At 38.1% G+C, this 14,247-nt stretch overlaps 1 protein-coding gene across 4 annotated transcripts in view; it reads left to right on the top strand.

Annotated features, from left to right (window-relative positions):
- Window positions 1–14,247, top strand: part of UBQLN1 (ubiquilin 1) — a 43,156-nt gene that overhangs the window by 20,931 nt on the left and 7,978 nt on the right. For 2 of the 4 annotated variants that reach the window (XR_014491646.1, XR_014491647.1), the window contains exons 5-12: window positions 1,636–1,794; window positions 2,837–3,080; window positions 4,216–4,358; window positions 6,493–6,576; window positions 7,987–8,102; window positions 8,255–8,453; window positions 9,181–9,360; window positions 11,736–11,899. Coding sequence is in view for 2 of the 4 variants with exons in the window: in XM_083355868.1 (XP_083211994.1) it covers window positions 1,636–1,794; window positions 2,837–3,080; window positions 4,216–4,358; window positions 6,493–6,576; window positions 7,987–8,102; window positions 8,255–8,453; window positions 9,181–9,336 (1,101 nt within the window). In the remaining 2 variants the exon portion in view is untranslated. Of the gene's footprint in view, window positions 1–1,635; window positions 1,795–2,836; window positions 3,081–4,215; window positions 4,359–6,492; window positions 6,577–7,986; window positions 8,103–8,254; window positions 8,454–9,180; window positions 10,350–11,735; window positions 13,727–14,247 lie in introns of those variants that run through there. The other 2 variants (XM_083355868.1, XM_083355869.1) reach the window with 2 other exon arrangements.

Raw genomic sequence — 14,247 nt, 5'->3', positions numbered from 1 at the left:
ACAGTCTGTTTGTTTATCTATCAAATTTATACAGCACTCATCTCAACTAAGAGACCCTGGGCAATTTACAAATACAAGCCATGCAGACATATAAAAGAGACATAGGTAAAAACCAAGTTAAAAATAGAAACAAAAGGTTTTTTTAAAATGCAGAAGGAGCACCCTCAAGTCACCCAAAATCCCCCAAAGATGCATGCCATTCTTAGATCCCAGTGTTGGTTGGCAGAGCCAGAACTTGATGGTTTCCAGAAGGCCAGAAGAGTGGGGGGGGCTGCCTCCTTCTTTCATGGGGCAGGGGCAATGGCAGAGATGGCTATCTTCCTAGACCCCACAATCAAAATTGTTTAGTCAACAAGATCCACAACATACCCTCTCTGCCTGATTGGGTGGGATGGGTTGATGTAATTAGAATGAGATGTTTCTCAGGTAGCCTGGTTATGCCGTGATGAACTTTAAAGATAATCAACACTTTTAATTGGACCTGGAAGCAGGGCAGAGTTGTTACATGTGCAGCCGTAGGGGGACTCAAAATGCCCGCTCTGCTGCATTCTGCACCGGCTGCAGCTCTCAGATACTCATCAAATGTAGAGCACAGTCCATGTTTGCGCTGCAGCTCCAGAAGATCCTGGATATCTATATTCTCCCTTTCCTAAAAAGAGAAGCAGGGAGGCTGGGCAAAAATTATTCAGAATGGTGGGTCCAATAACGGCTTCTTGAAAAATGGGTTCAGTAGCACCTTTTTAAATGGTGCCAAGAGCGCCTCTGCCTTCAAGGATGAATTTACCCTGCTGTTATTACCTGCATCCAGACGTAAGAACATAAGAGCTGCTCTGGATTAGCGTCTTTTCTAACACTAAAGCTAATCATGTAGATTCAGGAAACTCACAAATGTAGATAGGACAGAATAGCAATTGTTCAGTGTTGTTTGTAGCAATAGGCATTTACAGTATGTTGTGATTTAGGAAGGTAATATATAGCTATTGATAGCCCAAATTCAGTGGGCCTTATTTATCAGCTATAGTTGGAATTGGCAGCTTGGTCATTAAGTGAAGTGGTTGCTAAGTGAAAATCATATGACCCCAACTCTGCTTTGCTTCACCTTTTCTTTGCTTTACAGCATTAGAAGGATATGACCTCAAACAATTGGGTGAGCCAAAATGGCAGAGAAAATTTCCAGAATGCAATTTATAAGGACGCTGAATAAAATAGCAAATCTTACAGTTCTTTTCCCTATTCCTTTGCCCCTTGGAATGCTCACCCTGAGGTTGGGATAATTAGCAAGAAGTGAATTAATGTTTGTATTTACATCCATTGGAGAGGAAAGGATTATAGAGAATAAGCAAACACAATACATATGAAAAGGAACATTTTCCATCTTCCTTATTTTTCGCGATTCAGACTGAGATGCCATTTATGAGATGAACTATCAAAAATCTTCTTCCCTGTCAGATGTTTCTGTCTGGAATATCTCCTTATTCTTTCTTAACCTCTTCAGCAGTCTCACAATGAATCTTAATTACAAAGCCATTCTACCTTTGTAGGTTTTGAATAAGCATGAAGGGGGTCTTTGGCTCCTGATTACATATTTGTTGGCAGAATTGTTCTTTTCTAATAGAGCTTACTTAACTTTTTTAGACTTTGGAACTTGCTAGAAACCCTGCAATGATGCAAGAAATGATGAGAAATCAGGATCGTGCCTTGAGTAATCTTGAAAGTATACCTGGTGGCTATAATGCTTTGAGACGAATGTACACAGATATACAGGAGCCGATGCTGAACGCAGCACAGGAGCAGGTGAGTAATCCTAGAACTTTAATTAAGCTGAAATTAACTGTCGTAACTTTGTCCTTATTTTCATTTTATGTGATAAGGGCCAAAACTGAGCTCTTTTGACTTGCCTTCTAGTATTTTGGTATAGCTTTCCTGCTAAACTGTTGAATGAAGAAATAGTCTGCTGTGATGGTGCAATTAGACTCATAATTACTTAGCATGTGATGCTTTAGTTTTGGAGAATTTTTTGGGGGGAGAAACCCCTGTAAATGGTGCTTAAAATACGAAATGTTTAGCAATGAATGTCTAGCTTGTGTTTTATTTTTTCCCCTTGATGCTATGATGGATTGCTGAACATAATAGCCTGCTTACTTAAAAAATCAAAACCCTTGTCTGAAACACTTTAAAGTAATTTATAAAGGTATTTCATACTATTGCTCAAACATTTTGTTCAGATAAAGATTCTCCTTAACGTAGAAACCTGTGGACAGTATTGTGCAATCATGCAAAATAGTACAACAATCAAAAAGTCTGTTTAAAAATTGCAGGTTTATTGTGAGTTTGTCAAGAAACTCACTCTCGGGATTTCATGTAATTATATAAAAACATCAAAAGTACATGTCTTGAATGAGATGAGAACAATGAAATCACGTGAGATTTGATCTTGTAACCCTGGTGACCATTTTTAATTAAATAATAATTTTTATTTAAACTTCAGGGTTCAGTGGATATCACCTTGGGTGGGGAAATCATAGACATGTTGGCACCTCATGTGGCAAGGAGGTTTGTTTGCACGCTCTTGCCTGCTTTCCATATATAAGGCAAACATTCGCAGAAGATCTCTTAACAAAGCAGAAAATCTTCAACTCTTATCTGATCAGTCTTAATGCAAAATCTTAGATAACAGTTTTGAATAGGTTGGTGTGGGTGAGGCCATCCAGGGAACAATTGGGTCACTCTGGTTCTGCAAGACAAATGTTCTGGTGTTTAGTGAACCACTCTGTTTCCAGAGGAATTGGTTTTTTTCCTGCTGGGTAACTCTGTTTGTTTCTTAACTTTTTTATAGTTTGGGGGAAATCCATTTGCTTCATTAGTGAGCAATTCATCAGGTGGGGAAAGCCAACCATCTCGCACAGAAAACCGAGACCCTTTACCAAATCCTTGGGCTCCTCAAGCTACCACACAGAGCTCTCCAAACAGCAGCAGTAGCAACAGTGGAGACAGTGGAGGAGGCAGTAGTGTTGGAAGCAGCAGCACTGGAAGCACAGGACAAAGCTCAGCAGTGCCAAATTTGGGACCTGGGCTAGGAGGTATGTTTGTCATACTTGATTTTTTTGAAATAACGATAGCACTCAGACTTATATACCGCTCCACAGTGCTTTACAGCCCTCTCTAAGCAGTTTACAGAGTCAGCATGTTGCCCCCAGTAATCTGGCTCCTCGTTTTACCCACCTTGGAAGGATGGAAGGCTGAGTCAACCTTGAGCCGGTGAGGATCAAACGGCTGGCAGTCGGCAGTCAGCAGAATTAGCCTGCAATACTGCATTCTAACCACTGTGCCACCAACTCATTGTTTCAATTACAAATTACCTATCCAGAAAGGCATGCATGTTAATGCTGTTCTAAAGTTATCCCCAGCAGGATTGTTTTATTGTTCACGTCCCCTTCTTTATTTCTCTGCCCGTATTTTCATTGGATGGTGTGACTCCCAGCTAGTGACGCAAGATGCACTCAAAATGGTGACCCGGCTTGAAAAATAGACCAACTAACTTGCAGACTTGTTTCAAAACAAGATCTTAATAAACTCTGGGAACCTATTAGTACTACTGATAGAATATTTGATTTGATTTACCCTACTGGGTAACTTCATCGGTGCTAGAAGGGAGTGGGAAAATAAATAAATAGAGCCTTGGTGGAGCAGTGGGCTAATGCCTCCTTAAGTAACACCAGCTGCCTGCCATTAGTGCAGGTTCGAGTCCCACCAGGCTCAAGGTTGACTCAGCCTTCCATCCTTCCGAGGTAGGTAAAATGAGGGCCCAGATTGTTGGGGGCAATAAGCTGACTTTGTAATAATGCCGCTGGGGGGGGGCGAAAGCCCTAATAACCAGGCATATACATAGAATGAAGGCTATTGCTAAGCACATTGAGTTGTGCTTTAGATTGTAAGCCGCCCTGAGTCTTCAGAGAAGGGCGGGATATAAATGGGATTAAATAAAATAAAATTAAATAAATTCAATTGAGCGTTAAACGAATTTGGATTGCAAATTAAATACTGGTTATTGACTATTATTAAACATCATGGTATCTCTTTATTTGGACTTTGAATTGCATGGTTTGGTCTTGGGTGATGAAAATAATTGCACTGATTAGATGGATGATCATCGAAGTCAGAGACAGAGATGGTGCCATAGCACTGTGTGGCTGAAACTTTTTCCCCCCTTTCAAGCTGGTATGTTCAACACACCTGGCATGCAGAGCTTGTTGCAGCAAATTACTGAAAACCCCCAGTTGATGCAGAACATGTTGTCGGCGCCTTACATGAGAAGCATGATGCAGTCATTGAGCCAGAATCCTGATCTTGCAGCCCAGGTAAGTCTATGACTAAAATCCATACTGAATTAAAGTTCACCTGTGGTCTTTCCCATAATTAGTAAAATGTGGGCTTCTATTAATCTATTATATTTCATTTAGATATAAATAGTTGCCACTTTGTTCCTTATCCTCTGCTTTAGTAAAGGTAAAGGTTCCCCCGCACATGTGTGGTAGTCATTTCCGACTCTAGGGGCTGGTGCTCATCTCCATTTCAAAGCCAAAGAGCCAGCGTTTGACCAAGGACGTCTCCGTGGTCATGTGGCCGGCATGACTAGACGCCAAAGGCGCACGGAATGCTGTTACCTTCCCACCGGAGTGGTCCCTATTTTTCTACTTGCATTTTTACGTGCTTTCGAACTGCTAGGTTGGCAGAAGCTGGGACGAGTAACAGGCGCTCACTCTGTTACGCGGCACTTGGGATTCGACCCGCCAAACTGCTGACCTGATCGACAAAGCTCAGCGTCCTAACCCACTGGGCCACCACGTCCCCCTACCCTACCCTATCCTATCCTATCCCCTATCCTATCCTCTGCTTTAGGTCGTAGTAATTACAAATACCCAGTATTTTCTCTTGAATTCTACAAAAGTTGTAATGACCATTTTGCCTTCATTGTTTCTAGCCACAGTCACTTTTGACTTGTTTTTAAATTGTTTTTATTTATATTTGACTTTTCAAAGACCTTTAAAGACATCCTGTGAAATTCAAATGCACCTTTGCTTCTATCTCTTACAGTGTCAAGTTCTTCCTTTTAGCTGCTTTAAAAAGCTGCTTTAATAAATATTGTAACATGCTAATACAAATTTGAATTGCCTGAATTACATGTCTGAGAAGTCAGAGCAGGCCTAATGATTGGTGCTGTTACTTTTGTAGATCCCTTATAGAATGTTTTCAAGAACTAAAGAATAAGGCACATGGGTGGGTTAATTTAGAGAATTTTAGGAATCCCTCCTTTTTCTTAGGCAGGGTATCTTTTATTGATTTGCCTTGTATGCACTTACTACTAGTAGTAACAGTGAGCATATATAGACTTTTACCATTGGGGAAAACAAGCTGTTTTCCCAACCCATTCATCTATAGAATAAAAACTAAGCATTTGAAGAGAAGACATCAAAGTAGGCTTAAACATAGTGGCTGACAAAAGGATGCTCAAGTGGGAAAAATCGGGAGGAAATGTATAAACATTTGTGCTCAGTGAAGAGGATAAAAGAAATTAATAGGTTGAGGGACATGGTGAATGATGAAAGGAGGTGTGATAGTTTGAAAGATGAGACAATAGGTAGGCATAATAGTAATAGGCCTGTGGAATTCTGTGGGTTGGGATGAATTAAGAAGTAAGAATATAGAAGCTTTGTTCCTGCCAGTTGTTTGAGTCTTGCAATATACTGAGCTGTAATTTATTTTAATTATTGTTTGAACAGTAGATTCATATAGAATACTGATCCATTAACCATGGTTTCCAAACTACACACTGGATTTATACATTGCAAATCTTATTACCATGATAAGTGCAGCCATTATCTATAATATGTATACATTGCTTTGCTTAACAATAGTCCTTTATTTATGACTGTAATTAAGCCTGGAATTACAGTTGTAAGTTGTGCTGGTCATTAAGCCGGTCACATATGACTGTGCTTTATTTTACATTCCTTTTTGCTGTGGACATTAAGTGGATCATTGCAGCCATTAAGCAAACACTTTAGTCGTTAAGCAAATCCATTGTCCACAATTGGTCTTTTCACAGGAAATCAGAAGTTAATGCAAGTTTCCAGCAAAAACCATAAGTTGCAGTCACATGAGCTTGAGTCACTGCAAACAGCTATAAATGCCAGCTGCTAAGTTCCCAAAATTTGATCATGTAGGGGGGAGGGCATGGTAACTTCAAATTTGGGTCATAAGTATCCTTGGGGAGGTTCATCATAATTTCAAATGATCACTAAGCAACCGATCATAAATCAAGGACTCCATGTATGTGACTGCGCCTCTTGTCTTGCCAAGTAAGGAGAGAGTTCAGCATATGTTTGCTAAGTAGAAGCTTAGCTGAGGGTTTATTTTATTTTATTTATTTATTTATTGGTGATAAATGTCTGTTTGGTTTTATGATGATAAAATGTCTGTTTATCCTTATAGATGATGTTGAATAACCCTTTGTTTGCTGGGAATCCTCAGCTACAAGAACAAATGAGACAACAAATTCCAACTTTCCTTCAACAAGTAAGTCAAAAGAGATTAGCATTGCACATGATAATCGTATTAAAATGTTATACTATTTAGATGAAACTTTTCACAGATCATTCATCTACAATCTGATCACCTCTGGTATTTAAGAAAAGGGATAATTCATCCTTTTGAACTTTCCTGTACTACGAGGATATGTATTGTTACAAGTTGCTTTTTTGTGAGTCCTTTAAAAAGTCTTCCGATCTGCACTGCTGAAAATTCTTGTAAATAGTTTTCACTAGTTTCAGCCACAAAATGCATAAAAACTAATGTAAGTCCAAGTCCAATGGTAGTCTCATTATAGCTTCAGAAAGTCTTTCCTAAAGCTAAAAAAGTAATTAACGCTCCTTAAATCATTGCTACATTCAGTGTTGTCCTCAAGCTCCCAGAAGGTTGCCCATTTTTGAAGAATTTTATTGTATTTTGGTGGTACAATTTGCATAATGAAATATTTCTTTCTTCTTCGTGTGCATTTGTGCATATTGCCAAATGTGTAAGTCCTTAAAGTATTTAAAATGTATTTAGTTAGGATTGAAGGCAATGCACACGGTGCTGTGAAACACTGCTATTAAGCAATTTCCAAAAGTGATTAGAAAAGGAAGTATTGGCAATCTCTAGGCTAAGAATGGCCAACCTATGGACAACCTGTACTTGGGAACAGGCTGCCTGTTACTAAAAGTGGCAAACGCCAATGTCTTTCCTTGAGCTGACAAGCTGCCGAAGCCGCCTGTTTTTAATATACAGCTTGTTTTCAGAGATTAATAAAACTCTGCAGTTTCAGCAGTTTATCTGCTCAAGGAAGGAAAATGTCATCTGCCATTTTTAGTAATAGGCAGTACATAAGTACAAGTTTCAACTTACATACAAATTCAAGTTAAAGACAGAGTTAGGAATGGAACTTGTTCTTAACTGAAGGGTTGCCTGTATGCGAACCTAGTGTCCTTCTGAAGGTACTGACCACGGTTTGAGCAAGATGGCTATTCCCTTACCTACCAGAGCTTTAAACCAGCCAGAGGTGGGTCATCTTACTGGGAGCAGCTGTCTGGAGCGCTTGTGGGTGATCTTGATTATTGGTCTGCTCTTTGGCCCTTCGTTCTGCTGCAGTTGTTGGCTCTGCTTTTTCTGCAGTTGTCTTTGGTCTGCCATTTCTTCCCTGGAAGTCTACACTATGTACTTCTCTTTCTTCTCCTCCCTTCATGGCGTGAGATAAATAATGTTTGCTCTCCTTGAAAGCTCAATTCTTCATTAAGATTTTGAGCTTGGGAGAACTGTAACAATGATAGAACGGAAGGTTTGGCACTTCCTCTTTCTTCTTCAAAAAGAAAATGAAAAGATTGGCTGTTTATTTACAGTTTTGAAGGGAGACCTGCTCAGTCATTCTCAAATGAACATTTCTTCTCATAGATGCAGAACCCAGATACTTTATCTGCAATGTCAAATCCTAGAGCGATGCAGGCTTTGCTTCAGATTCAGCAAGGTTTACAGACTCTAGCAACAGAAGCTCCAGGCCTTATACCTGGGTAAGTTTGGACAAGAATTTTATTTGTACAATTTGTGATTTTCCCCATACGCTTTCGTGCCCATATTGAATATATTGGCTGCTTGCATTTCTATGCATGATTCTTAGTGTTCACTGTATAAATAATTTATTTCCATGTTTCTTTTTGTTCAGGTTTAATACTGGTATAGCTGGACTAGGAAATTCTGGTTTAGGAAGTGCTGGATTAGGAAACACTGCTATTCCTACCGGAACAACAGTGCCCACTTCAATTGCAAATGAAAATACAAACCCAGCTTCAGGAACTGGTGAAACTGGACACCAGCAGTTTGTTCAACAGATGTTACAGGCCCTTGCTGGAGCAAATGCTCAGGTAAAAGAGTTGATCAACTTTCAATTTAGGAAGGAATTGTAGAAGCAGAGAGCTTAGTCAATAGAAACTGTTGATATAAATGGCTCAAAGCAATGGTGGTGCAGCTTTGATTCCCAAATCACTGAGGTGCATACAGGCCCATTGCTCCAAATTTGGTTTAAATGTTCAATCAAACCATTATATATGTATTCAGAAACTTTAAATATTTATTTATCCTTGGATGAGGTAGCTGGCTTTACCTCCTAGTCACTGAAACAAAGTAATAATTGTGTCTTTATATTCAAGTTGTAATTTATCCATTCTTGGTTTGGCGTGACGTTCGTGCTAGCCAATATAACTTGTAAATTTTGTTACCTAAGCCCCATCTCCCTTATGATATATTAAAAACCCCTGACATAATTCAGCATGTGCATCAAGCCTGAGGGATAATTGGAATCTGGCAGATTTTTTAAAAAATCAGCTGTAGGACACACTCTTTATGAGCTTTTTGTGGGAATTCTTATTATCCAGTTCTTATTATGTTATTATTATCCAAGTTCTCAGGATGGAAATCTTTTAAATGTATTCTGTATTACTGTATTCTTCACATGGTGTTTTGGGAAATAAGAGGATATTTGATTACAAAAGAGTGATTGAAGTTAACTTTCTAATTAACTTTTTTTTTCCAAAGTGCATCGAATGGAAAGGTACAAAAATATTAAAAACGTTTTTATTTATTTCTGTTTAGCAACTACAAAATCCTGAAATCAGATTTCAGCAGCAACTGGAGCAGCTCAGCGCAATGGGCTTCTTGAACCGTGAAGCCAACTTACAAGCTCTAATAGCAACAGGAGGTGACATCAATGCAGCCATTGAAAGGCTACTGGGTTCCCAGCCATCATAGCAACGTTTCTGAAACTTGAAAAATGTAATTTATTTTTGATAACAGCTCTTAAATCTTTAAAATTATCAGCTTTATTTCATTCTGACTCTTGGGAATTGTCTTGTTCTAACTAAGCCCAGTCTGATGCATTTAAGGTGGAGTGCAGTAGTTTTCTTCAAACAGTGGGAATCAATGCTTTTCACTTGGTTGTTGCATGCATCAAACACTTCTTCATTTCGCATTTATTGTGATTTTTTTTTAAGAAAAAGGAAATCTGTTTCAAAGTTGAGTGACCAGGTTTTATCTGACCTCCAACTGTCCAATTTAGTTGCTTCTTTAAACATTAGCCTTTGATAATAATTTATGTAGAATACAAATTAAAGAGGAAACTAATTGAAGCTATGATTTGTTGGTACATATTGCTTATTGTGACTTGGCATGTCTCTCTTACTAGCAAAATGCTGCAAGATTTATACCACTTGATTTAGCTATTATTCTTGCTCTTTTATCTCTACAAAATATATACATTTGGAAAAAGGTTTTTTTCCAAGCAGATTTTTTTTCATTGCAATAATATAAAATATCTCAAAGCCCAGAATGAATGAAATGTGCAAGATATCTCCAGTGTAATAGAATCTTACAGCATCTTTAGCGAGCATCTCTTGATAAAAGTGCTTTGACAGAGTCTTTTGAAATACTGAGATTGCTGATCTGATCTTGTTAAATGTACAGAATTGTAACATTGTCTCAATATTCACAAGGATTGATTGTAATTACCTTCATCTTTGTGCAGATTGGAGGAGCACATTTGATCTGAGATTGCTTTTGGCTAAAGCTTCTCAACTTTATCCCCTTGAGATTCTAACTTGCATTATGATTTGTAATTGACGCATATTTTCACTGACCCTGTCATGTGATACTCTAATTACTTTTAACCACCATGTAAAAATACTGTATATCTTTTGGGTTTTTATTGGTAGTTATTTCTCTTGTGCACAGGTAATAAATAAATTAAACTTCTTTGTGAGCAACAATTTAAAGTCATTTTATCCTGATAAATTCAGACTCTACAGTGTTAAAGCTGAGACCATCTTATTCAGCTTCTCTCTCTCCCAGTCCAAATAATTTGCATTTAGGATGCTCTTTCTGGAAATGAAGTATTTATCTGAAACACTATTGCAATGGAAGCTTCCTTCACAGATTTGAACATTTTACATTTTCTCAAATCAGCTTATCTGGATTTTTGCTGGATTTTTAATGTTAACTAAATAGATTTATCGTGACATTGAGTTTTAAATATTACTGTGATAAACACCAATCATTTGTTTTTTCCCCTCGTACCACATTAAAGATTACGGTAGTACATTTTGGGAGATCGTATTTAGTTCTGAGGTCTAAAGCTGCATTCTTTGCTCTAAACAAATATTCCTGTGTCCAATAATAGATTTCTTAGCTGACCTTTCACATGAATTGAGCTGGAAGATGCTGGCAGTGTGAAAACCTAGAACTACTTGCTTTAGATCAAATTGTTTGTCCATCTAGCCATCTCTGGCTGTATCTCTGATTTTTTCAGATCAAATATTAATCTTTTCTTTAAAACAAGGTACGAGAATTACTGTATGGAGCCCTATCCTGGGAATAAATTTCTATACTTATTGTTGTGCTCAGGACTTGAGGGAAAGAACCATTCTACTTTACTCTCTTAGAGACACCCTTGACTGCCAGAGGGAATCTTCAATTGCCCAGAGACTGTTAGATGTGATGTCAACTATGTAGTTTTTGCTGTTGTAGTTTGGCTTAGAAGGAAAAGGGATTTTGTCTTTACACCATTTTTGTACAAAAATAGATGAAAAGTTAAGAAAAGGCCAAAACTGAATACTGACTTTAATACATCTTCAGTTGTGTATTCTTTCCTTGGCTGATGTCTCCACTCCAATTTTTAATAATGCCACAATTGTAATTTATTTAATGAAACATACCTCATAGAACAGATACTACCACAACACTTCCCATATATTATTTCAGTGATCAATATAAATGATATCCTATAATATATAGATGTACAAGATTGGATTCATATATCCTCAATCAACATTTATCCATGTTTACTAAGTAAACCAATTTTCCCCCATATGGAAAGCAAATCTTATTACAGTAGAATGGAATGTGTGAAATGAATAATTATTGGCAGACTTGTCTCACATAGAGCATTTCCCCCCCCCCCCCAAAAAAAAATGTTTGGGCTGTTGGTTTGGAATTTGTAGGTTCGATTAGTTTACAGTTAATTGGCAGAGGCAGTATTGAGGAACATGATCTCCAGATGTTACTCAAATGGAAAGTTGGAGGGGGGTGGTCACAGGTCTCCCATTCTGAATTTTGCTCAAAACATTAAACTTGTTTAATGCTTGATATACTTTCAGATATGAAGAACTTGTCGGATGGCATAATAAAATATATCATGGAAATGCGTGATAATTTTAAGCATATTCAGAATGTTTCTAATCTTCAAACAACATGCCCGCATTGGGATACATCAAGTAACAATGTTTTGCTAATAATTCCACCACAAGAGGGCACATTTTATGTAAGTCTAAGTCTGCAATGCTTTGAACATAACATCGGTAGCTATCTTTGAAGTTCTGCAATCTCAGCATTCTACAGTAATGCATTTTAACAGAAAAACAACGTTTCATCTTCAAGGCTGTAGCTTTATGACTACAAGTTGTAACATTTGTGATTCTCCATCTATCCTGTGATGTAATAATCTTTGTAACAATTATTACAGCTGCCAATATCTGTGGAACAAAAGGTTAGAAAAAAGGTCATTTCCTTCCAATAGCAGGCCACCCGTGGAATTAAGACCAAAACTTTCTGGTTTATTCTAGATTTATGTGAATAACAAACCATAATTGTTGATTTGGCTCAGTTAACATAGTGCTGCCTTTTCCCTTTTAGCTATAGCTCCTATTTAACCTGTTTCCTTTTTTCAAAACAATGTAGCGTAACTAGTATTTCCAGTCTCTCTATCTCCTGTTACTCTAATTAAAAGTCACAGCTATGACACTTGCTGTGGGCCATTACTTTGAGCAACACTCTTTTCTGTTGGAGGTAATAAAGCACAAATTCACCACGTATTATATTGTGAAGTTTTGACGCAGTATATTTTTCTGGGTGTGATAACATATTATTGTAGTAAGCAAGCATTGCATAAGACAAAAGTGTCTCAAGTTGTTTGGTTTTGGCAAATGTGCCAGAAATTTTCAATCATCACGAAGTGGGTTCTATTATATGGATCATAATTCAGTTATATATCATGCTGTAAGGGTGGTGAAATGTCAGTAATTTTAGAAAACCCATGGTTGAAGGGTCATCTGCAAGGTTGCTGAACTGTTGGATATCTGTTGCATAAGGTCCCTTACCTTTGTTCCAAGTTGGACTCTGACTGTGAAGCAGATTCTATGTGGATGATTGAAACTTCAAATGCCTTGGTTATCTGGAAGGAGTTTGAACTTACCAGGTATGATAAAGTGGATAAAGTTGCTTAATGATCAGTCAGTGTTACAATATTCTCTAGGGGTACTTACAACCCAATTCCAGTGATCTCTCTCACACACTGCAGTCACGTGGCCACATTTTTGGCACTTGGCAATGGGCTCACGTTTATGGCCATTTGCAGCCTCCCACGGTCACACAATTGTTTTATGGCATTTCTGCCAAAACCTGGCATTTCTGATTTTAGAAAAAATTGGCTCATAGCAAAAAAATGGACTCGCTTAATGACTGGCATAAAATAGGTCAGTCACATGGATAACCCATTTTACAACTGTCATGACTTTTGACCGTACAGGCTGTATTGCAGTCATAAGTCAAGAAATATCTGTAGGATTTTTGGGCTACAGGTAGCGCTGGATTATATGTATAGGGAGGTAGGAGCAATAAATGGATATAGGGGAACATAGGAAATTAAATATAATAAGGCACTATACCAAAAAACTAGATACTCATTAAAGCTGGTGTGTGGCACAGGTTATCTGATTAATTTTAAGTGCAGCTGTGCAGAACCTGACAACATTATGTTGTGGCAGGTTTGGTATCCGAGACCTGCAGGGAGGTATAAAATTGTCCTGTTTTTTATGCAATAATGGTGAAAAAAGGCTAGTACAAATACCTGTAGAATAGGCAGTGGAAAAGTGCTGTGGTTTCTGTTCTGTGGTTTCTACGGATCCAGAGTCACAGGCCTTGTTTCTCTGGGTAGGGATCTTGTATTGGCCTTCAAGGACAAATGAGAGGTAGGTGTGCCAGAGTAAAGGTCCTGATGGTTAGGTACTTCAAGATGATTTAAGCACGCCTTAGGAGAGTAAGTATTAACAATAGTAATTGGGACCAGGAATTCCATCACTAAGCAACGGAGTCATAAAGTACAATGTCTTATGATTACACTGATGGTTGCATCCATTACAATAGTAGTTAAGCAGTTCCAGTTGTTAGGCACAATGTCATGTATTTGCAATTGCACTTGCCACTTCCCCATTGACTGTCAAGTCAGCAGTGAAAGTTGCAAATGGCAATCATGACCGCAGGGCACTCTGATGGCCATAACTTTGAGGACTGGCTGCAAGTCTCATTCAGCGCCTTCATAGCTTCAAATGTTAACGGAATGAATGGATATTAACTGAAGGCTACCTACACTAGCTCAACCACCTGTATATTTAGAACTATATCCTGGGAGGTGACGTGATTGGATTTTAACCATTGTCTCTTTAAAAGGGAAGGTTAACAGAAGCAAATTATCTTTTAGTTGGGATTCAGATCTGGGCATGAGACCGAGCATCCTGTTTTAGGTTTTAAACATATACCCACAGTTGCTAGGTGATAATAGGAATTTACTCAAGGCTGAGTAGATAAACAGCAGATAAGGAAAGGAGTGTAAAA

Source organism: Vipera ursinii (genome assembly GCF_947247035.1).
Source record: "Vipera ursinii genome assembly, chromosome: 2".
NCBI lineage: Eukaryota > Metazoa > Chordata > Lepidosauria > Squamata > Viperidae > Vipera > Vipera ursinii.
The sequence above is the reverse complement of the archived record's forward strand: the minus strand, read 5'-3'. Positions and strand labels throughout refer to the sequence as shown.